Consider the following 24568-nt stretch of genomic DNA (forward strand, 5'->3'; position numbering starts at 1 on the left):
GACCCCTTTCAGAGAGTTGTCAGCACTGCCTGATGTACTTCAGATGTGGCTAGTCGGGATGTGGGCCCTACTTATTGGCTAAGTCAAGATACAGTTAGCAGTTACACAACGGGAACACTTAACTATGCAGTAGGGTATTTAAACAGCGACAAGGACACCCTGCACGCCAGCCAGTCAACCAGAAAATTAAGCCTGCCACAAGGGGACATAAAATACTAGGCATGTATCAGACGTCCTTGGAAGCCATATGACCACAACCACAGAGACAGCTAAGCAGACTGAGCTAACTTAAACTTAGTGCTTTAGAGAAACCAAAGAATTATAAGGACAGGGAGAGGGGCTTGTGGCCTCTATGGTTGTTTTGGGACTGGTGTTTGCAAAGTTGTTACATGCTGATACTTGCAGATAGTTATTGTTAAGATTGTTGAGTATTGGGAAGCAACAACTTTATAGTCATTGTTGATGAATATGTTGATGACAGATTTGAAAGAATCTATTCAAATTTAGTGTGAATGTAGAAAAGACAAAATACAGAGACATCTTGCAACACATTTTCTTTTTCACAACACTCAGTAGGAGAATGCGGATCTACTATATCTTCTCCTTTACAACCATAAGTGATAGTTTGACAGTAGATAGTTTAGTATGTTACCTGTAGAGTGAGGCGTTTCACAGCATCCCAGGCATGGGCAATTAGCTCCTTCATTCTCTCCTCTGAGGCCGTCCATGCCTCGGCTGCTGTAGTGTCAGGCATCACCTTCATTGGGATGGACAGGGGACGCGATTCTAGGGGGGGGGGAGACAATATATAGACAAAAAAGATTGGCTAAATAAATTGTTTTAAAGCACATATCTTAATCAGTCACACTCTACATCTGCATCACTCTACAGTGATGTGAGTACAAAGCATTATATGTTATATTTAATTCACTAAATACATGTATATAATGTACATTTAATATATTGTGTTTACCCATTATTTATATGTCTTTTTAATGTATTGTTGTTTTGATTTGCTGTACAGTGTTATGTTATATGGTGTTTAAGTGGCTCCTCGTTCAGGTAACGTCATGTTGCCCATGTGGTTTCTTATGTATACTACAGACAGAAAAATAATTCATGTACATAGACACACAGGTCCTAGACATGAGATGTCATTGTGGTCCTGCTGTGGTGCATAGGACGGCACATCTGTTCTGAAACTCATGGCCACAGGGAAGCACAGTAATTACACAGCAAAAGCCTTCTTTATTAGCATTTGCACCAACCACATGAACCTGAAGGTCAAAACGGGCCAGTCGATATTGAAAGACGGTTCTTATGAGAAAAGAATACAGGCAGTTAAGGGCGGAGGGTACTGAATATAAGAGCAATATGCTGAAGGAGGAACAGAGGGACTGACACAGAGGTATATAATGTAGACAGAGCACACACTCTACCAGGTTAGCCTGAGGTCTGTGACTGGTAAAGCCATCAAGACGTCAGAGGTGAGGGAAAGGGGGTTTCTCTAAAGACATATTAAGACATATTCCATGATTTAGAGGTCCGTCTTGCTCAGCAGTTCTATCCCACTGTTGTCATGAAACAACGGTGATGTCACAGCACCACTGTGCCTCCTCAGACGCTGTGATCCTGAATATCACTAAAACAACCACACGGGTTGGTATGGCAACGAAGCGTATTGCTGAGGCAATCAACCAAAAAAGGATGGTTTGTTACCTTTGGTTGTCGTTGCTATGGCAACTTGCCCCAAAAAAATGTTTGTGTCTGTGTGTGCATTACTAAGTTAGGTCACAGGTGAGATGTTTTATTTGTGCGTGAGTCTCTAGCTGTGTGTCAGTGGAACAAAGCAGATGGAAGGGAAACATCATTGTTTCTGGACTACCACTTTTTTTTCTCACTTTCAGCAGTCACACACAAAAATAAACACAAGTGGGTGTGTAGTGTGTTGCAAGCACGACACAAATAGCTCAGTGTTATTCATTTTTATATAAAAACATGCGGTGAGTATATATACACACGTGGGCTCATAAGTCGGTACATTTCGGTTTTATTTCCAATATCTTCTACAACTTTATCTGTCAAGTTTCAAAACCACCTTACCATGTTTGGTCATATTCTATAGAAATCCATCAATCTTTATGAGGCTATTACTTTTTGGTGAGCCCCAAAGGTTTACCACCTTTGGCTGCAAATTTAATCTAAAACCTGGTTATTGCTCTTATCCTGTGGACCTCATGGCTAACCTCCACCTGAAAAAGACCACGGAGGGGATGACTGATCAAGCACTTTTTCAAGACGTTTTGGCTTTGCTGGTAGGCCAGGCTGTTAAAAGTCCTGCCCCAGAGAGAATCTGCTAAGCCAATCAGAAAATCTGCTGTAATACAGCGCAGGCTTTAACAATGCAAGGCCAGTCTGTGAGCAGTTATTCCCTGTGATTTAAAAACGATTCCAGGACACTGTTTGTGAATCCAGGGGTTTGTTAATTGGTATGCAACTCCCATATGTTGTTTAAATGATTTGCTGCCCTTCATGTCTGCAGCAACGGTATTGAGGGGAAAAACGAGAGGCAAGGCAGGGACAAAGAATAGGATACAGAGAGAACTCGTGAGATCTAAATTCAAATGGAGTAACATGACAATAGTTCCTAAATCTCTTAAACCTGCTCAGGCCTAACAAGTCCTGAGAGTCCTATCAAAGTGGGGTTATTCCCCTTGTCTCGTGCCATCTCAGCCATGTCCTCATTTTCGCCTTTTGTTAGGCTATTAGGCTAAAATCTTATGGGCCAAACTTTGGCCATAAAGAATTCCCCTCCCCTGTTTTGTTCTCCCTCTCTCCAACTACTGCCTCTGTTTTACTCTTTTAGTTTTCAGCTGTTGTTTGGAGCTGCCAGTCCAGTCCCCAATAAACATTATAGTCTTATGATGGAGATTATTCATCATTTTTAACAACTCCATTACAACTCTCAGCAAGAGGGGTCATTGAAACCTACTGCCTGAGCACGTGTCAAATGATCAGAGGAAAGATTAGACCTGATTAGAACAAACTCATATTGGAGCAGCAAACAAACACTTAAAGCCACCATTGAAAATGCACAAAACCTCGATGATGCAGCGGAAGACACTGATTTAAAACATTTGGAGAGCTTGTGTTGTGGTTTTTTTTTTTTTTTAGTTGGAGATGCTCTGAACCACCTGTCTAGCCCTCATAATTAGATTACATCCCTACACTTGCCAATTTTTCCTGCTTCAAGCTGTTGAACCCAAATACTGGGTTTCAATGTTTTACAAATCATCACATTCTATTTTTTTTAGAATTTAAAGTTAACCCAAGCCTCTCAAGCACAACCTTATGCCCAGCCAGCCATCTGAAACAATGAAATATAGACATTATCAAAACATAAACATAGGCTTAGGGTTTAAAGTCTAATGTATTTTAAGAAATACACACACACACACAGAAAATACAAATGCAAGAAAGAATAGTTAATTATATCTGTCAAAATACAAACTACCAAAACACAGTACATGCTACTTACCGGGTATAATATGTTGTTAAATGTTTTTTCTAACAATCTGTGCACATTGCTTCTCTCTTTTCTATTTCTTTCAAATACATTAATTTGGTAAGGCACTCTCTAAATGTCAATTCAGGCATGCAGACTTTGATGTCTCTGGCAAGAAAAAATTGGATCACACACATTTCTCATCACAACTTTTCTCATTGTGATGATCGTCATCTTCAGAGTTCAGCGTGATCCTACACAACTTTGTTATCCAATCTGTACAATATTCAGTTCAAAATGCTTTTTCGAAAAAGAAAAAAAGGGAGAAGGAGAGGAAGGAGTCTGCCAGCCAGACTATGAAATAACAAATAAAGAATGAAAATAAATGACGTGTCCTCCGAGTGTGACACCAAGTCCCCTTGAAATGTCCCTTGTGAGATCATCACAGCTCAGTTTCAATTTCCCTCCTGTTCCTCTGCCATCTGAACTTAACCCTCTCTGGCTCGCACACTAATCCAGGCAATGTCAGATGAACCATGAGTCAACCTGAGCTTTTTCGCTGTGCTTCGCTCTCTTCAACTTCAAAAATCCACAGCCAAGATCCACGGGCCAAATACCCTTATCACTCATGAACACAGAAAAAGGGACACATGAGGACAAACCTGTTCTCCCTGGACTGTTCTGTCCTGGGAGTCAGTGAGTGGTCTCATCGATGTGCAAAGACCAGAGACTTTCAAATCTGTTAAAGAGAGTACCCTGCATACTACGACAATTCATCACAGGAGGGCCTCCGATCTCATTGTTACTGTTTTCCCATTCCAACCATCATTACCTTGATAAATTATTGGCTTTACCAGAAAAATTAAACTATATAAATAACTCTACAATGAAAACATTATCCCTCTAAAAAGTGCACAGCAGCCAATAAAAACCTGTCTGACTTCCATCAAGCTACTTGGCTTTGGTTTGAAGTTATGTATTACTGAGTAGTTCTGCCTGAAGTCTTTTCATCAGTGCTTTCTCTCAGAATATATAATATATGTGTATTTGGTTGTATATTAGTTTTTCTCTGCAATTTCTCTTTCCCAAATATATTGAATTTTGTCTTTCCAGAAAATATGTCTATCATCCGTGAAACTTGGACTTTCTTTCCTTTTCTCTGCCTCTGTTTTTTGTTCGCTGATGTGCTACGGTTGAGATCACAGAAAACCAATCAGCGGGAATAGTTTTTGTGAGGCCCACAGCCCTGACCCCCATTAGATTTGATTTTCTACCTAGTAGATTTACAGTACAGGCAATGCAAATGTTTCAATTTCTCTTCCAAATGTAGTTTTCCTGGTCCTCCTAAAAAAAGAAATGTCTTTTTAATCCCATATTAAAGACTACTATCAGACATTTAGAAACTAAACAATACTTTTCTATCAAATCCTTAAGCAGCACAGCAAGACTGTCTGTTCGATTTCTCAGCAAAAGATTCATGTTCTCAGAGAGCCAAAGGCTAATTTCAAATCCCAGGAGATCGCTACTCTAGTATACATATGAAAACATGGAGAAGCTCGGGGTTAGAGAAGCTCATGAACCGAAACATGGTGCTGCTGCCAATAAGAACATTAGGGACACATACGTATAGAAAATACTTAAAGGCTAGTTAAATGTGAACGATAATGTCGTATAGTAATGTGGGCAGAAATCAGTGTCAAAATGAAGAGAAACAATCTTTGCAACGTTGTACTGTAGTCACAGCCTTTTCTGTAAAGGACAATTACACATAAAAAAAAACTTTTAAACCTTTATTTGATGGTGGTACTATAAGCCACATTCAAACAAACCCTTGAGTTAAATTAAAGGAAGTGAAAAGCAGCTACCTGCAGAGTGTGTGTCCATTTGCCTACACATTAACAAGCCTGCTGGGAAGTCCCCCTTGATTATTATTAAACTGTGTCCAGCCTGAATTTGTTAACAAAACAACATATCAGTCACGTTACATTATACATTCAATGAATGTATTCAAATTGCTAATGGGCAGCAAAGACATCAAGCAAGTGCATTTAGGAGGAGGCTTTGAAGAGCTAAAACCTCTGAGAATAATTGTCTATCAGCGGGTAATGATTATACTCTAAGTGGAACTCATAACCTCTTGGGACTTGGTAACAGCACTCTGTGGATACAGGTTTCTTAAAGGGACCTTTTTTTACTTACAGACAGAAGTAAAAGCAGTTTTGAGTCAGTAACAAATACTGATGTTAGATGACTACAAGAAGTTGTAACTTCTTAAGATCATTAATGTACATGTCATATCACTATATAGATGTTAATGAGAATCTAAAAGCTGCTTAACTCCATCGTATCACTTAACTGAAATTGCTCATATGAGACATCACTTTACTATCATTGCTGGCACTGTAACATTTAGTCTGTATTATCGGTGTTGATTGGGGGGCAGTAGCTCAGTCTGTAGGGACTTGGGTTGGGAATCGGAGGATCACCGGCTCAAGTCCCGGCACGGACCAAGTCCGGAAATTGGTCTGGCAGCTGGAGAGGCGCCAGTCCACCTCCCGAGCACCGCCGAGGTGCCCCCGAGCAAGGCACCCAACCCCCCCACCAGCCCAGGAGCGCCCGCCGTGGGCAGCCCCCCCCCCACTCCGAGACCCCTCCATCAGTGCATGTCCATAGGACCCTGTTTGTGCATGTGTGTGTATTTCGGCCTATGTTTGTGTAGCATGTTAACTAGACAGAGTGTAAAAATGAATTTCCCCTCGCGGGATCAATAAAGCATAAATTATTATTATTATTATTATTATTATTAGTTCAAGTCCCCATGCGGAAAAAAGTCTGGAAGTTGGTCTGGTTGTTGTAGAGGTGCCAGGTCACTTCCCAAGTACTGCCTAGGTGCCCTTGAGTAAAGCACTGAACACCCAACAGCTCAGGTGCAGCAGCCCCACTCTGATATCTCTCCATTAATGAATGTCCATCAGTCCTTGTTTGTGCATGTGTAACTGGGGCCTGTGTTTCTCTCAGAGTGTAAAAGCCAGAATTTCCCCTCAGGGATGAATAAAGTTTGTAAAATAAATAACATTTAAAATGCTCAGTTTGTTTTTCTTAATCGGTCCCCCTCTTCTGCTTCTTTCTCTATCCCACTTTCTCTGCCCCTCCAGTCGAGGCAGACGGCTGTGCACTGTCGGGCCGGTTGACAAATGTCGCCTTTATAATGGTGTGACTTTGTTGATTGAGTTTTGTCAAGTGTCTAGAGCACTGTCTCCAACAGGTAGCTCGCGGGCAGGTTTTCAGTAGCTCGCCTATAGGTTGACCGACTGTGTTGGAAAAAACAAAAAAAATATCTGACGACATAAATGCACCTCTTTCCACTATTCATATGTTTGGCCCATAAAAACAAGTGTAAAGTAGTGATGTTTTCTTGTAACACATGTTAATTTTCAGAAACATAGCTTACTATGTGGCACAAATAAGAAGTGTAAAATATTCATGTTTTTATTCTTTGATGTGAATTTAAGATTATTGATAAGCATTGGCTTATTGCAATTTCACACGTGTACAAACAGTAGCTTAATTCAGCTAATGTGAGCTATGTAAATAAATGCAAGTGATTTGATGCAAGTAGTTTTATGATGAGTTAGCAGGGTGGCTTATTGTTTCATTATTCAAACCATAAGAGCTGAATGCTTCTGCCCTCATCTTATTTTGAAGATACATACAAACAATACTTCTGCTCTAACAAAAAAGCTATTCTAATAGAAGAAGTTATTTACTAATAATCTGTTTTCTGATGTTTAACGTAAGAGAGGTAGCATAACTCTGAATGGCACACAGTTCAGACGAGACGGCAAAGATGTTGATGTGGAATCACAGCTGCTTAAAAACCACCTCATCAAATACAGATAGAAAGAGAACATTATGTCTGCAGTTTTGTCTTACATTCAAATAAATACAGTACCAGCACTTTCTTATCAATGTCTTATTTTTACATTACGCCAGAAAAATGTGGTCAGTACAGAGCTTGTGTCTGACACAATGTAAATATCCTACTATTTGATGTAAAATACCTTTGCACATTCATTTCATAAGACAGATGCATAGGAGAGCAATGTGTCCATCACAAACTTAAAGGTAAACTCCAACACACTGTCAAACTTGCAAATGTATTGGCAATGTTTCTGTGCTAGACTTTCATCAGACTAACTGTTATTTAAACAAAATAGTATTCATTTCCACTTCTGAAACACTATGTGAAAACACATGTTCAGTATTTATTAGTTCTGGTTATTTCCTAAAAATCTATCTTTGGCTTTGTTAACAGTTGTTTAAAAATCCTAAAAGGTTGAGAAGTGAAAAAGAGCAGAGCGCTGGGCTAAAAGAAAATCTTCCAGCAGAGAAACAAAAGAGTTAAAGAAGCAATATGTAGGACCGGCCTAAGAGATAAACAGCCGAGGAGTTGAGAGCAATTAACATTGATGGCCAGTGTACTCTCTTCAGCAGCAGAGTGTTGCAGACAAGCTGCAGCCTGGTTTAACTTGTATACTGTGTCGGAAACCAAAGGGATTGTTTACTGATGACTCCTTTCTCAGAGAATATACTGTTGACATGTGAGTAAGCAAAGACGCTAGGGTATATGGAAAAGCCATTAGTTCAGTTTGGACAAAACAGATGGGCAAAAGTAACACCAGGAGGACCGACGACGTGACCTTTCAGTTGTTAGTTTTTAAAGCAAGCAGAGAAAGAACTGTAATGGACTTTTTTAGACTCTGAAATATCAAAAAAAAAAAAAAATCTAACCACGTGATGTAGGGTCAAATCATACACATACGGTGCTTTATTATGTTTCTTTAAACTAGCTAAGTGACATGAAACTATAGCCATGTCTTTCCATTGGATCATATAAATAACATATCTACAGGGAAGCAGGAGAAAGAAGGAGTGAGCCATTACGATCATAAATATACCTTAGGAATATTCAATAAAAAACACTTCTTCAGTCAGACTCTGTATTGTGTCATGGACAGCTCCTTAACTGAGTGCCTGCTCCAGCCCCCCCCCCCCCCCCCCAGGTGGAAGTGTAAGAGTACATATGAATACTGTACTGTATAAACGTGTGCTCTTGGTGTTTCAGGTGTTTTTTTTAGGTCCACTTAACCGACTTCTAACACTGATAAAAATACCATTACTTCTTTTCTGTGCATCTGTACACTTCTTGCCACCATTAACAAAAACACCTAGAAGCTTATGAATACTGTTGTTGGGCTTTACTGGATGTTTCTGACACTGAAGTAAAAAAGTGTATCCATGACAATATCTAAAAAACAATATTTGCTCCCTTTCCCTGTCCCAACTTCTCTGTTCCAAGGAATGTGTCAATTTGTGTCCAATGGTTACAATGTTTCTACCTAGAGATGATAGTATCCATTTAGAGACGTCTGGATGGCATCCAAGAGCAGATGAATGATCTTGTGAGTGTGTCTGGTGGAGGCAGGCACGTGTTTGTACATGTATAAAAACTGCCTACTGTATATACAAGCCTGTGTGTTTTTTCTGTGAGGTAATATTTATTCTGTGGATTTGTGAGAGCATGTGCAGTTAATATGATTGTTCCGCACACGGGGGTCTGAGAAAGCGGAAAACTGGCATAGAGGAAAGCGTCAGACAGCCAAGCCACTCATCTATTCTGGGCATCCAGAGCCCACAGTATTACTACAAGAGGAGGGAAACCGAGGAGGACATGACTGGATATTTGGTGTTCTCCTAGAATGGGTTCATTTGAGTGTCAGCAAGCTGTAGTGTGTTATGTAACAACATAGTAACTTAGATTCATTGCATAGAAACAAGGTTACAGAGAGTAAATTGTTGTTATTCCAATACTGAATGACCATATCCTTTAACAAAGAAAGAATGTCTCAAGAGAGAAGTTTTTATCTGCACATTAATCTTAATACATAACACATCTGAAAACAAACACTGACAGAGGAACTTACATGGAGCGAACAGCCAAACCAGTAGTCATCATTGAATGCTGATGAAGTAAGAATGTCAATATTATACCTCTGGCAAAGTTGCTTTGGTAAACCTACCTGTCACTGTCTTGGTTTTGACTGGGCTGCTGGCGTAGTCTGATGCCTGATTGGACGGCTGTCTGGCCAGCGGTGTGCTCCCCACCGACATCTCGTCCTCTCTCCTCTTGGCCAGAGGAACTGAAGTCTGCAATGACACCACACCATGACTGAGCACATGAGTCCATGGGAAAGGAAATACTTTGTATACCTGTATCCTAAAAAACGTTTCCATGGAATATGTAGTAATTCAACCAATAAAGAAAGAGAGAGAACATTTTGTGTACATGCATAACTATGTTTAACTTCTTGGCATTCCATGTCTTGTAGATTAAGACGGCTTAAATGAGTCTCATTAATTAGCAGACATAACTCTTAATAGGGCCTACATCAAGGGAGGCTGAGAGACAAATAGAAAAGGAAATTCCATGGAACTCAATAGATGCAGTAAGAGTTCACATTGCACTGAGGAGTTGCAGAAGCACAAGAGGCAAAGTGTGTGAGAACACAGCACAGCTACATCCTTTCGGCCTCTTAAATAAATATTCCTTAGTGCTGTGCTCATCATGTGTTAATGTTGGGTCTCTGTGGATAACATAACAAAGAGTAAGTTATTTAACCGGCTCTTTTGTAAAGTGTGCTGAGATAACATTCGTTTTGAATTGGGGCCATACAAATAAAGATTGACAGATAATCAAAGTGCTTTTTACACGGGAGGTCACATTCACCCATTCACACCACCTTTCACACACTGATGTCAGAGGCTATATAATCCCCCCCCCCCCCCCCCCCCCCGCCATAGCTCCATTCCACATCCGTGGGTTAAACATTGCACGCAAGGCGTAACAGAGACGTAAGTTTCCTGCCTTCGACTTGCAATAGTCTCCCATGCTAAGCTACTCACACACACACACACACCTGCGTCATTGCTCACCGACATAAATTTTGCCAACTTTATGTTGTTTACTGTTCGGAGCGCCTCAGGTCTTATCAAATTCCTGCAATCCTGACCCTGCGACTCACTGTCCCTTCCTCTGTCCTTCACAGGCTGTTGTCTGACCTTCAGCTGAAACCTCCTCTTAACTAGCCAGGCCTTCAGCAGTGGCCCTGAAAAGCAGCTGAGGCAGATGGCCGTGCAGAAACAAAGGCAAAAACACGCACTGCCACACGTTTGCTGCAGTATGTCCAAACACACAGGAGCCAGTGTTTTGTATACTTCACACTGGCTGGAGTTCAACTCTTAACATCTGTTTACCCCTGTTCACTAACAACCTCCAGAGTAAGGGGATGGTGCAATTAACTCCATCTCTCTTTGTCTGTCAAACACATGCACGCTGACAGTCCTTCCAAACTGCAGCAGGCATGAAACAGAGCAACTTGGGGAAAAATATATGTAAATATATATACAGAACATTTGATACTTTCATGTACGCTACTATATTTATGTGCCTTTATGGGGTGAACCTGGGCTTTATCCAAGGCAATCAGATTAAGCATGTCTGCGTCTGTGTGTGTGTGTGTGTGTGTGTGTGTGTGTGTGTGTGTGTGTGTGTGTGTGTGTGTGTGTGTGTGTGTGTGTGTGTGTGTGTGAGTGAGAGAGGGCACAAAGCATTCACTGTCCATAACCATCACCATGATCCCTGTCAAATAAATAGAGAGAGACTGGATGGAAGACAGACAGCAAAGCACATGGAAAAAGGTAACAGAGAAAGTGAAGGCAATGAAAGGGGAGAGAGGAGGGGGGGTACAGTTACATTTGCCCAAACCAGCTTAGAATGATTTCATCGATAGAAAATTTTACAGCAACTTATTTAAAATAAAAAAACGTTAACCTTGTAACGCATCAGAAGTTTAACTTCATTAAATGATGACGCAAAGGGTCAGGAAGAAAAGGACAGACATCGTTTAAAAATGAGACAGAGGATCGGGTACCTGTTGTTGTTGCCTGCTGCTTCCTCTGTGAGGTTGGTACAACAGCCATGTGCAGAAGACTGGGTCGACATTCATAGCAATGCCCTGGACACTGACCAGCAGGACTGCACCTGGGAAATGAAACAAACACAAAGAAAAAGCAACAAATTGAAGATTTAATTGCTCAACGCTGAAGAAAACAATAGCAATGATGAATTAGTCATTTATGGAAATAAAAATAAAAAATATAAGTTGAAGATAGGTTGTGGATGCCTTAAAATGCCACCTTTCATTAGCACTCAGAATCATTTTTTTATTGCCAAGTACATTATACATACAAGGAATTTGACTTAATGTTTTGTGAAAACTATTAGAAAAGGAATAAAGCAAAAATACAGCAATTACTGAAGTTCGACAATACTGTACTTCAATGATCAACACAAGTAAATATCATCCAGATCAAAACATGCAGAACTTAATTGACTTAAGCTGAATCTATATAAGCTCATAGAAAAACTGGCCTGATGGAGTTGCTGCAATTATTTCTGAAAAGCATTAAGCAAATGATTGAGAACAATACAATGATTTTAAAGCCATGGCCAAGGAGTGAACGTGTCCCAGTGACCTGCTACATGTAGTTGCTATTAGGCCTGTTGGAATGCAGAAAGGAGCATTTTGTCTATTACACTGTTCAAAGTGGTACAGCACTCTTTTGATAAATTTCACTGAAACTCAAGACTTTCTCTGGGTTTTGGTTTACTCTTAAATAATAATCTTTACCAACAATAAGTGGGTCCTGAGGTAATGCATCGGAATCCTATCAATAATGATTCCCATGCTGGCAGGATTAGCACAGGGTCTCTGGCGTGCGCTGGAATGTCCCTGCATGATGATAGGAGGATGTGTCAGCTCTAGGACTTTCAGCAGTTTAACGGACCTTTATGCACGAGCCCTTGAGGTTGTGCAAAGTTGTGCTTTGCCTGAAATTGTAATGTTTCTAAAGCCTGAACAGAGCACAGTTGAAAACTTTCCCTTGACACACATATGCACACATAGATCTACATTCTCACAGACACACACCATTTATTTTATTTTAGCTCTTTGGCCCGGCAAGAATAACGCCCTCATCCATTATTCACTGTGAACAATGCAAATAAAGCAGCACTAATTTTCTACACTTTAAGAGCTTTCAGTGACTGGTGGTCTGTGTGCATGCAAAGTTAATGTGTATTACTGCAAGCATGAGCTCTGAGAAATGTGTGTGTGTGAGTCAGTACAATAAATGTGTGTTTTCTGTGTATTTATATGTAATGTGTATAGTCTTTGTGTGTGTTTATCTGCAGTATATCACAGTGCCTGTATGTTACTTTACTGAGCTATGGTTGGAACTGGCACAGAATGCTTTCTGTGCAATGAGCAAACTTTCTAATTGGATCAAGTCGAACTGACTACATTTCATGGATCTATCTTTCTACTTTAATTTTTATTCACAAACATTTTTCCTCTTATCTAATTCCCCCATCCATCTTCACCACCGCACCAACCGTGTCTCACTTACAACAATCTTAACCAATCTTGTTTCAATTCATCTCTGAACTGGTAGCCTGTTGAACCAGCTACGTATAAGTTCTACCTTAATTACAGTAAGGGTGCAAAGTCCACACTAAACCCTAGGTTGAAACTAGTTGGTTTGTAACTTAAGTTGCTAAATTGTTTGGTTGCATCACCATGATTTAAGGTTTGTCTTAACTAGAAGAGCTAACTTCCAAAGTAACCACTTCATTGTTGCAGAAGTTACGTTTTATGTTCATGTGACAAATCAGTGAAAAGCATTTTTTCTTAATGCCGTGTTTGTTAGAGCGTTGCCTCTCGTGCCTAATTGTATCTGAAGAGACTAAAATTAGAAAATAACTTCTGTTAACTGCTTTAGATCCACATATCGACATATCAATATCCATCCATGTCGACAAAAATATAAGTAAAACACGACACAGCATTATGATTGGGTGACAACTAAAGCTTTCATCCTCTCATCTACGGCTAGTGTAAACTAACAACAATGACATAGAGTGGTGGAATCTTCAAATAAAACATAAGATAATTTGACCATGGGTTGGTTGAAATTAGCTCTGCTTATGGAAGACGAAAGCAAGCAAGCGTACAAACCAAAGTTATAATACATTTCTGAGAAACAGAGAGCGCACTGCAAACAAACAGCCTGTAACCCTCTCCTAAAGATGCATTGGTTATGTTTTATCTTTTAGTCTTATAACACAGAAATACAAATATATAGTAGAGCAAACTCCTTCAATGACAGCAAACTCGGCTGTGGGCTTTGGCACAGAATTGATAAGAATAAAAGCCCAAAAGAACTTAATGTACAAATAGGTTTTAATTCTAAGAAAAGTTACAGTTTATAAAATTGTCCATTTTGTTGTGCAAGGACCAGTGCAGAAGTTTTTGTATTATTCATTTTTATTATTTTATTACCATGAGTATATCTGCAGCAGCTGTCATTTTGTTGTGGCTTTGTGTCATGTCTGCAATGACAGCCATGAGCATTTTGATGCATTACATCAACACTCAAAGGGTCCTCTTTCTGAGACAAACAGAGCAAACTGTCTATTAAATGTCGTTCTAACTGTAGCTTGACAGTGGCACAGAAACACAATATGTGCTAACCTTGGCTTTGATGCTTTGAAGAGCAAGTCTTCAGCATTCACACTGTTTTCTTGTTTCATCACTGTGTTGATATTACTGCAGAAGAGTGACACATCCTTTGAAGCGTGCAGCACCATGAAAAGGCCGAGCATGCTTAGAAGGTGACCTCGGCAGCAGGCTAACTGTTGTTTTTCTCAGCTCTAACAGGGTGGCATATGGGTAATTACAGAAAGTGATGACAATGATAACAGGGCTAGTTTTCTTTCTTCCTAAATGATTCCTCAAGAAAACAGCTCAGTGGCCTAGACTCTGAAAGTACACACAACCACAGAATGTTCGAGCGGGCAGCTTTAGACACACACTTACCTTGACACCCACAGTGGACCTATTAATGTCAAAGGTGTTTTTTTTTTTTCTTCAGTGGTTTTAAGACCAGTAGGGTTACAAGAGAGAATGGGGCTGCTGGTGTTGTTTTACAGCTGCCTGACATCAGGCTGCTCACAGCTCTTAGGCATCAGTAGAGCGAGAGAAGGCATATAATCATTACGCCCTGAAAAGGTTCTTTCTGGGCTCACAGCCACAGTGATCTTACATTCACACAGCTTTCTGTCTTCAAATCAGATTCTATGAAGTTAAGTGGTCCATGCATTGGCATATATATAAATGCAAAATCCACTTTTGTCCAGTCACTGCAAATATGAAATTTAATAAAAATGGGAGTAGTTAGGTCAGTGCAAGTTTAGAATCAAGTCCATCTCGGGAACCCAAATCCCTGATTGGGGTTAAAGAGGGCACAACCTCGCAAATAAATGGCCATGACCCCACCATCAGAGTCAAAGACAGGCTACAAGGTTTAGTAGGTGCTCACCACCCACCCCCAAAGGAAAACAGAGAGGGGACGATTCATGTTCAGGCTCGCTAATCGTGCCCTCAGAATCATTTCATTGTTGGACCCAGGGCAGCGCTGGGACCCTGTGTCCAGCTTCTACAACAGAAAATAAATAAATATAGCCCAGCTCGTGTCAGCCAGATGACTTCTGACAGGTTTGGTTAATTTCGAAGCCAAGTAGCAAAACAAAACATTACGCCAGCGTGCAGGGCCTACGCTGCCTTTAATTGCTTTTCCGATGAGCTCATGACTTGAAGGTGTCCTGGAGCGAGTTGTGCAGCCCAACAGGTGTTCTACTAGTGTGTGTGTTTCGCTGAGACTGTGAGCGTGGTTTTTTTTTTTCTTCTTCTTCTGTGTGCGTGTGTGTGTGAGTAAGAGAAGACATAAAGAGAGGAGAGAGAGAGAGAGAGGGAGAGAGAGCTGTTGACACAACCAAAAAAGGGACTCAGCTGTGTGTGGGTGGGTTCAGGGAGCAGTGTGTGCAGTATATATTGTGTGTGAGTGTTTATGATGGTAAAGGGTAAAATGGTAAATGGACTTGAGCTTGTAGCGCTTCTTAGTCTTCTGACTTTTACACCGCATGTCACATCTACCTATTCACACACTGATGACAGAGGCTGCTTTGTAAAGTGTCCATCAATATTAACTAATCCCATACATACACATTCATATGCCAACAACCAAGCAGCGGGAGCAACTAAGGGTAAAGATTTTTTTTACCCAAGGACACATTGGACATGTGTCAATGTGCTACAGGAGCTGGGGGATCGAACCCTAAAACCTTCTGTCGACAGACTGCCGACTCTACCACTGAGCCACAGCCGCCTCTATAGAAGTGCACACGCGCCAGCAACACAAGGAGGTGTTTCTATTTCTATTTAAATGTTTTTGCAGTATGAGACACTGAACTGACTCCTGAAGCCACATCCTGTCTGTAACATCCACTCACAAAGTCACATCACATTCAGGCACAATTACACTGTGCTGTTGTTCCCCTGCTGTGCTGTGACCCAGCAGACAAGGGGCAACGCTGCTCAGGGCAATGTAGCCCCGGGGTTCAGGAAGGACACCGGGCAGGTTGAATGGAAACAGATCCTGGTCCATGGAAAGCCTGCTCTCACTCTGGGCCCCTATACTTCTCTGCACTTGATGCAGTGAATACGCTGAACTGCTCCAATCTTTCATGAGTTGAAATCAAATATATATGTACTGTAAACAAAAGGCCTATTCTTTGTTCACCAATGTGTTTATATCTGTGTTTGTGAGCACTTATCCTTATCTGAGATAATCTGTCCACCTTACAGGCGTGACATCAATATACTGATTAAACAGCATGACTATTGCACAGGTGTACCTCAGGCTGGTCACTATAAAAAGCCACACTATACAGTTGAATCTTGAAAAGAGACATATACTGTATTAGGAACTGAACTATGGATTTCACAGATATGCAGGGGGGGGGGGTCAGAAAACCTGTCAGTATGTGGTTGGACCACCATTTGCCTCACAGGCAGTGCAACACATCGCCTTCGCATAGAGTTGATCTGGTTGTTGATCGTGAGTCAGGATGATGTACGACTTCGGAGACGACTTATTGCAGAGAAATGAACATTCACTTCACGGGCAACAGCTCCGGTGAACATTCCTGCAGTCAGCATGCCAATTGCATCCTCCCTCAAAACTTGTGGCACTTGTGGCATTGTGCTGTGTTTATGTGTGAGTGGCCTTTCATTGTGAGCAGCATTAGGCTATAATCATGCTGTCTAATCAGCATCTTGATCTGCCACGCCTGTCAGGATGATCGATTATCTTGGCAAAGGAGATGAGCTCAATAACACAGATTTAAAGGTTTAGGCCTGTTGTGCCATGGAAAAGTCTTCGACCTTTGCTTTCAACTCAAGGAAAATTGGAGCAAAAAACAGAAACATTTATATTTTTGCTCAGTGTATAAGTAAGTGAGAAAAACATTAAAAGCCTGATTTATAATACAAGATTGGTTGTACATAGAAACATTAAATTGTGTTGAATAAAGCCCGGCAGAGCCAAACAAAGTTGCTTTTGTAAATCAGTTTAACAAATTCCTCTGAAACATGACTGGGGTCAACACTCATTGTTTTAGTTTTGTCTTGGACTGGACTGTCAATAGAAGCATCGAATAGGGCTCACACTACATATTCCAAAAAGGAGCAATGGACTTTGCACCGCCATAGCATACAGTCTACTATTAACAAGAAGTAAGGTCAGATAAGGAGTTTGGGGAATTGAGACAGCACTGTTGAGTTACATATGTTGGATAAATCCTCCAAAGCCTATATTACCCTGTTAGCAGATTCCTATCCTTAATCAATCCACATAAAACCTCATGTTGTTGAAAAGACAACAATTCACAATCGGTGCCTGTGCTCTTTCTGAAACCCAAGAAGGCCTTACATTCACTATTACAGTTGTTATCTTTCTCTCTGTCCACTTTCTCCTCCACACTTCTCTGATACGTCCACAAAAAATCACCTTTTTGTCTCTCCCACCTCAAATCACACCAAAGGAAAATACTTAAAAGTCAAAACTTAATGTGAACTGGCCCGTGTCGGCAAGATAGCGCGCCTTCTTAATGAGAAATAAAACAGACTGGGTTCTGATTGCATTAATGTATCATTACCGTATCCATCATGTACATACAGTGCACTGTGTGAACTCTTAATGAGCCCCAGTGTAATTTAAGAGGAACAGGAGAGACACTTCTGAGCTCATTAAAATAAACAGACTTCTGCTTCTGCTCCTGCTTTCCCACAGAGTCTTTTTTTTTTTGCACAGTTACCTTGAACACTCCTTATCACAGCTATCATTCAGATGGCTCATGGGCTTTCTCTACAGTTCAAGCTGAGTTCCCTCAGTTTGTCATGAGGAAAGGGAGGTAAGACATTTTACAGCTGTCATTAGCTGGGGGGCCTTTCAAGTATTTTTTATAAGAATAGCAATCTAACAACAAAGAAAGATTTGAAGTTAACTTGATATGGCAACATTTTGACTTATAGTAGGTAAGGTAAAAATGTCCATAAAAAGTTATGTATAGAAAAAGCAAAAGTACAGTACTGTTCATTTGAAACGTCACTCTTTGCCAGGAAGGAGATACTGTCATGACCACTGTATTTTTCTTTGTTTGTTACTCTGTAGACCAGTGAAGTATTTATTGTGAATGTCCAAAAAAAGATCCAACCCAAAAAGCGTGTTGTAGAGGTAATAAAATTCAGTTTTTGTTTTGACCTCAAACATTTTTAACATTATATAAACATCAATCCATTATAATCCACAGAAAAAAAACATTTGTTCAAATTTGCTTAGAAGCGATGTGCAGTGGTTGCACGACAGATTAAAAAATCATTTATTAAGGTTCACTATGTGACATTTTTATTTATGTCATTACAAAAAGAATACGAACTCTATCGTCCTGTAATCCACAGAGCATGAAGGGTGAATTGAGACTACATCATTTTATTCAATCGCCTCTATTTTCCCCCCACTTTTTTTTTTTTTTACAGAATCTCCATTCCCTCAGTCTTAAATCTATTTTCAGGTAACCTTCGAAAGGTCAAGGTCACTTTGCTAATGAGATGACTTTGGAAGTTGGATATGCTGGACTGAAGAATTTGACTGCAGTAGAGTCTATCGTCATCGTTAGCCTGATGATTAATTATCTAATCATCTAGTCATCAATTCTACTGGTTTGAGTATCTTTATCAGGCAATTTGTCTGTTCAGTCTATAGGTTAAGTTACGTCAATTCTTAATAGCCAATGTCCTCTAGACCCTTCTTCATCTATTTATATTTTACATTCTCTGCTCGTCCCTCTCAGTCCACAATCCACAATCCAACGCGTCCTTTTTTTTTGCTTGCCATAGTAGATTGAAGATTACCCCTCTTAAAGACATAGCCTTAAGTGGTTGCACATTTGACCCATTTAGCAATTTGGTATAATGGTTTCAGGATGACCTATTTTAGCTGCAATGCAGGAAAGAAGGGATATAATGTAAGATGAAACATGAGTTTTGATAGGCTGTTTTCCTTGTACCAGAAGGGGGTCACAGCTGTGTCACCAATATGAGAATGTGTTCAAAGAGAGAATAACATGTTCACCATTAGAGAACATTCAAGCAAAGAACAGTATATAAGGCTGTTTTGGATTCATAAAGGCATTTTGTTACAATAAGGACATCGCTGAACAGATATAATGGGCCTTATTTAGGAGATTATTTAAGATTATTTAAGAGAGAAGCAGGAAAAATGAATGCTCTCTTACCTATGTTACATTAAAAACCAAAACACTTATCGTCACAGTGAACATTGTTTTCAAAAATGTTGAGTCTACAAGACGGATAAGAATGAACGCTCACCAAGGACCTTAGATTTTGTTGTGTCGTGATGCTTCAGGGAAGACCTCTTTTGAGTCTGGTCTGTAATTAGTCACTGTTGAATGAAGCCACGGTTCAAAAGCTCCTCAATGACAGCAGAGTAAAGGCATAGTGTATGCCTTGTTTTAGAAGGCTGTTGTTTATGTCTGCACACAGGAGGAGGTCTTTTTACCCGTCAGAGCTGCGTTTAATGCCTGTTGTGCACACAAACAAAGACCGTCTGGGCCACCTTCATCACAGGATTCTAAAACGACAATCAGTCGCCCTACCATCGCAAATCAATGTTGAGTCCCCTTCACTTGACACACCCAAATATTTCCTCAAACTGGCTTTTTGCAGACCGACAGGACAGACAAGGAGTAGAGCGAGATTGGGGAACGATACGGACAAAGAACATGGGAGTACAAGAGATCAGGAAAGGACAGATTAGCAGAGTGGAGCAAGAGAGGGGAGGCAAGAGATATATGGGAATGGGGAGGAGAAGCAGAAGAGAGAGAACGAGAGAGGAAGGACAAGTCTTTGAAGGTAGAAAAGCAACAGCAGCAACTGCCAGAGGGGCCACACTTATACCTCAACCTCTAATCTGAGTGTTATTATCAGGACATGGTCTACGTCTAACGGAAGAGACCCCTACCAGACCTGCTATCTCTGTCTGTCTGGTTAATTCATTAAAAATACTAAACTTCTTGTATAATAAAAAGTTTGGTTAATAAAAAATGCTCAAAAAAGTACAGATGCCATCGTGGCCAATGACACAGGAAAATATAGTTATATAGTGAAGCATGTTAAGTAACAGGTAAACAAATTAAGCAGATTAAGTATTATTAGGGGGCAGCCTTGGCAGAGTCCAAAAAACGACATTTTTGATTGTGCGACAAGGAATACCACACAGTTCTGCCACACTGGTCGATGTGGTACTTTGGTTAGACATGAACAAGATGTCTCAATAGTTCTGGTGCCCCTGAAACAGCTCTGCAAGATTTCTGGGGAACGCGGGTGTAGGCCTTATTGAAGTTCACAGAACAAATTAAGATTATATGTGGAGACATTTATGTCCTATCAAAACAGGCAACCCTTTTCAAAATGGGAATCACAATCTTTGTCTGGCAATCAACAGGCACTGTATTCCTTTTCTACGTGGCACTTAAGAGCCTTTTGGCATTAGGTCAACTGCAGGCTAATTTTCAGATATGCAAGCAAGCCTGACTAAACGTTGCCCAATACTTCAGCCACCTTATGTGACCAAGCCCATTATCTATAAATGGTGTTATTCGTGTGAATTATAAACGAAAAGGGGAAATAAATGGAAATGAATTGATAAATTAGATATCAGTAATTATAATTTAACAACAGCTAATATACTAATAATAATATTATGCAATATTAAAGGGGTATGGGAAATGTGTGGTCACCTTACTTTTCAAGTTAGTGTGAAGGTAATGCTTCAATGAGTCTTAGGATAGCCAATCTAAGACGGGTATTCTACTATTATTTAAAGCTTTATGAACTTGACTGCTGAACTGTTAATTTTAAACACGAGAAGGCCGATGGAAGCTATTCTCTAGTGGCTATTAGTGTCGAGAACAAGTCCTTTCATCTGTAGACCTTGTATATGCAATGAGGGAACGAGAGTGGGGCTAGGACTGCCTGTGTTTACTGCCTGTTTATCTAAGTGGGCATGTGTGGAGCTCGGGGGCCATGACAGGTCAAACCACACACAGAGAGAAGAGTCCAGGGTCCTCAGAGGACCACTAAAAGTGATGAGAGTTTACTACTACTGCTTGATCCATAACTCCTGCTGCTGCTGCTGCTGCACTCACACAACTTTGTGCTAACATGCTGACATACACTCACCCCCTGACTAAGAGTGATGAGAGTTTATTACTACTGTGTTGAGACTAATTGCCCCTGGGTAAGAAGACAAGTTGAGTGTTCCTGTGGACCTTTAGGCCCCCAAGGCAGAGAGAGGAATAACACAGCTTTTGGCCAAGCCATTACTCTAAATCTGCTGTTTTATAGACAAAAAAGTATTAAAAAAATTAAATGTTTATTAAGAGAGCTTTGCTTTCAGTAAGTTATAGATACATTTCAGAAAGCAGTTATCCTCACTATTGTCATGCAAATACAACTGAGCTCATAGCTGTCTTGAATATCGCACAGCAAGCATTTATACTGCAAGGGAGAGATGTGCTTTACGATAGATGGTTATACTGCTAAACCCCTGCATCATCTTGATTTGTTGTACCAGTGCCAGTACAGACGACTGTTATACCTACCAAGTGCTATTGATTAGTGGATACTGAATAAGCTACCAGCAACCAGCAAATCAAAGGCAAGCAGTCTGGGTTGTTTTCTCATGGTACAGGGCCTGTGTATAAAAAGGGCTAAATAAAATAAACTTATAATTTGAGTGGAATTGGAGACAACAAGTGCTGCTGCAAGAAAAGACTGTGATGTGTGATTTCTTGCGGTTTGGGTTAATCCTGATTGAGGAGCCCCTGAGTTGAAATGTCAGCAATTTGAGACTAAAACAAAAATAATTACACCCGGGGTTAATGAACACATCTGCCTGAGGCCTGGAGAGCTAGAGAGAAGAAGGAGAGGAAGCAGGAGAAAGAGAGGCAAGGTTTAAAGAAAGACAGAAAGAATATACTCTAAAGAACATGTTGATGTGGTCATTTAAATACTTAACTTTCAATAGTTTTTTTTTTTTTTACTTAAATTAAGTCTATGATATTGCCAATTTCTGTCTTAAGTTAATAGTATTAGTCCAAAGAGTCAGAAAAAAACAAGTAAAAGGAAACAAAAGTTAGTGAACAAACTGGCAGTCTCATACAGAGCCATGTGGTCATTTTCTATGCCCGGGGCCTAGTTCTTCAAAAGGTTACATTTCAATAAGGATGATCCAGTTTTTATCAGGTAATCCAGCTCAACCAGAAAAATCCGATCTGAATCCATTCCTCTGCTCTGTTCAGAATTATCCAAATTATTGCAATCAAACTTAAAGATTTGGACAACACAAACTGGACGTTCTGGATAAAATCCAAGATCGGATAATCCGATTTTTATCTGATTTTGTATTCCTTGTTTTTCCTTTGAACAGGCCATTTTCAAGATTTGATCAAATCCGGTACGTTTAACGCCATCAGGTAATTTTTTAATAAATGGAGCCTGTTCAGAGCTTTCCCTCAAGGCTAATGACCTTTATGGCTTAAGGATGAAACATGAAGAATGGTAACACCATGCCTCCTCTTCACTTACACCCATCACCCTCAGGTTTACACTTTTCAATCTGCTTTTAACTTTGCTGTTTTGTCTACACACTTTATCTCAGTTATGCAGGGAGCTTCCCAAAACAATAACATTGATCACTAGTGCTAGGTGGCACCTGCACTGCTACACAGATTTGTATGTGTCCAAACCACTCTGGATGTGTTGAGTTCTAACAAGGCATTAGTGTAGGTTGAATGGTAAGAATAAAAGTATTTGTTGTTGTGCATGTGTGCAGTATGAAACTTCAACAATGAATATTTCAGTAGTAAAGGAATGTGTCTGAATAAGTTTATTGATTAATGGATCCAAAATTAACATTCATATTCATCAATATTTTTTTCAGTGGAGATTATCTTTGCGTCTCTTTTCTTTCTGTCATTCAAGGCCTCTTACACTACTGTACATGTCAGCATTCACCCTTTCGCACATTTATCATGATAATTAGGTGCCATTATAGGCAACCAATCAACTTATCATTAACACACATATCACCATAGACTTGCTGCCCAAACTTCCTACAGGAGCAATTTGGGGGTTTCAGTTAGGGAAGATAGATTATTTTTTTTAAATCAGCCCAAAATGTTGCTCAATTATTAGGTATTAAGAAGCTGTAGTAGTTATTTTCAGTGAAGGCCAGGTTTTTTTAATCCAGTCAAGTTTGTTTGTGTATACTTTACTTCAGAACGTTTCATCATCTTATCTCTAATAGCTGGCCGGCCAGTGAACAGCTGTGTTAGGGGAATGCATACACGCTGATAGTCCTACAGAAACAACAGAAACCCACATCAAAGGAGCTTCATTGGTGGAACAACAATTACAAAACCTTTATCCGATGAGTCTATGAGTCCTCCTTACACATCATCACTTACTGGCATTACGATTAAAGAAAGACAAGAAAATGATTGGTCAGATATTAGCTGACCCAAACTATTTCATTTGTTCATGTCTTCTTTTTCTTTTATTGCTTTTTCTAGTGCTATTTCTCACATAATGCCGTGTTGGCCTTATAACGCCACCAATCGTTAACCACAGCATTCAACTCTGTATTCATATTTAATGTTCATCATTCTCCTTTTTTCTGCTGATGGCAAACCAGAAACAAGCTTGGTTAACAAAGAACGCAAAAGACATGAAACCCAACAAATTACACACACACAACTACACACATCTACAGAGACACACACACACACATACACACACCATTGTGTTGGAAAATGTGCAGTCAATGCTTTGGATAATGGGCTTTACGTCATGCGGACCTATAAACCCAGCTCAGGTATGGGTTTATTTTTCTTGGACATATCAGATAAATCGTAAAATAAGAATCTCACTGACAGACTAACAGCTTAATAATGCGGCACTACTCGTACTTTAAAAAATGTTAAGTAAAATTGCTGTTAAAATAAACTCCTGCATCTCCTCGGGCAAACTTTCATGCCATCCAAGATTGGTCCAATCTCACTACGACCACTGTTGTACGTCAGGTCTGCTGTACTGTCAGGCTACTCCTATGCAGATGTGCAGGTGCTGAGGTTTACATCTAAATGGTAGCTGGACTTCAGCTTGTACAGTAAAGTGACTGACTTCTTTAGCGCTTTTGAACCGCATGTCACACCTACCCATTCACACACTGATGGCAGAGGCTGCTATGTAAAGTGGCCATCAGAAGTAACTAATTCCATTTAAACATTCATACGCAGCTGACGAAGCAGTGGAAGCAATTCGGGGTTAAGTGTCTTGCCCAAGGACACATCGGACATGTGGCTGCAGGAGCTGGGGATCGACGACGATCGGACTCTACCAACTGGGCTACAGCCGTCGCACAGCCAGTTTGTACTCCAATTCGAAAAAAATGGGATGTAAG

The 24568-nt window shown here is 40.2% G+C and overlaps 1 protein-coding gene across 1 annotated transcript in view; it reads right to left on the minus strand.

Annotated features, from left to right (window-relative positions):
* LOC132983433 (intermembrane lipid transfer protein VPS13B-like) overlaps positions 1-24568 on the minus strand; it is a 282789-nt gene that overhangs the window by 157778 nt on the left and 100443 nt on the right. Inside the window, exons 20-22 of the mRNA XM_061049726.1 lie at positions 11483-11606; positions 9586-9734; positions 653-786 (exon numbers count right to left, since the gene is read on the minus strand). Coding sequence (XP_060905709.1) covers positions 653-786; positions 9586-9734; positions 11483-11606 — 407 coding nt within the window. The remainder of the gene's footprint in view (positions 1-652; positions 787-9585; positions 9735-11482; positions 11607-24568) is intronic.

This window comes from Labrus mixtus, chromosome 11 (assembly GCF_963584025.1).
Source record: "Labrus mixtus chromosome 11, fLabMix1.1, whole genome shotgun sequence".
Taxonomy (NCBI): Eukaryota; Metazoa; Chordata; class Actinopteri; order Labriformes; family Labridae; genus Labrus; species Labrus mixtus.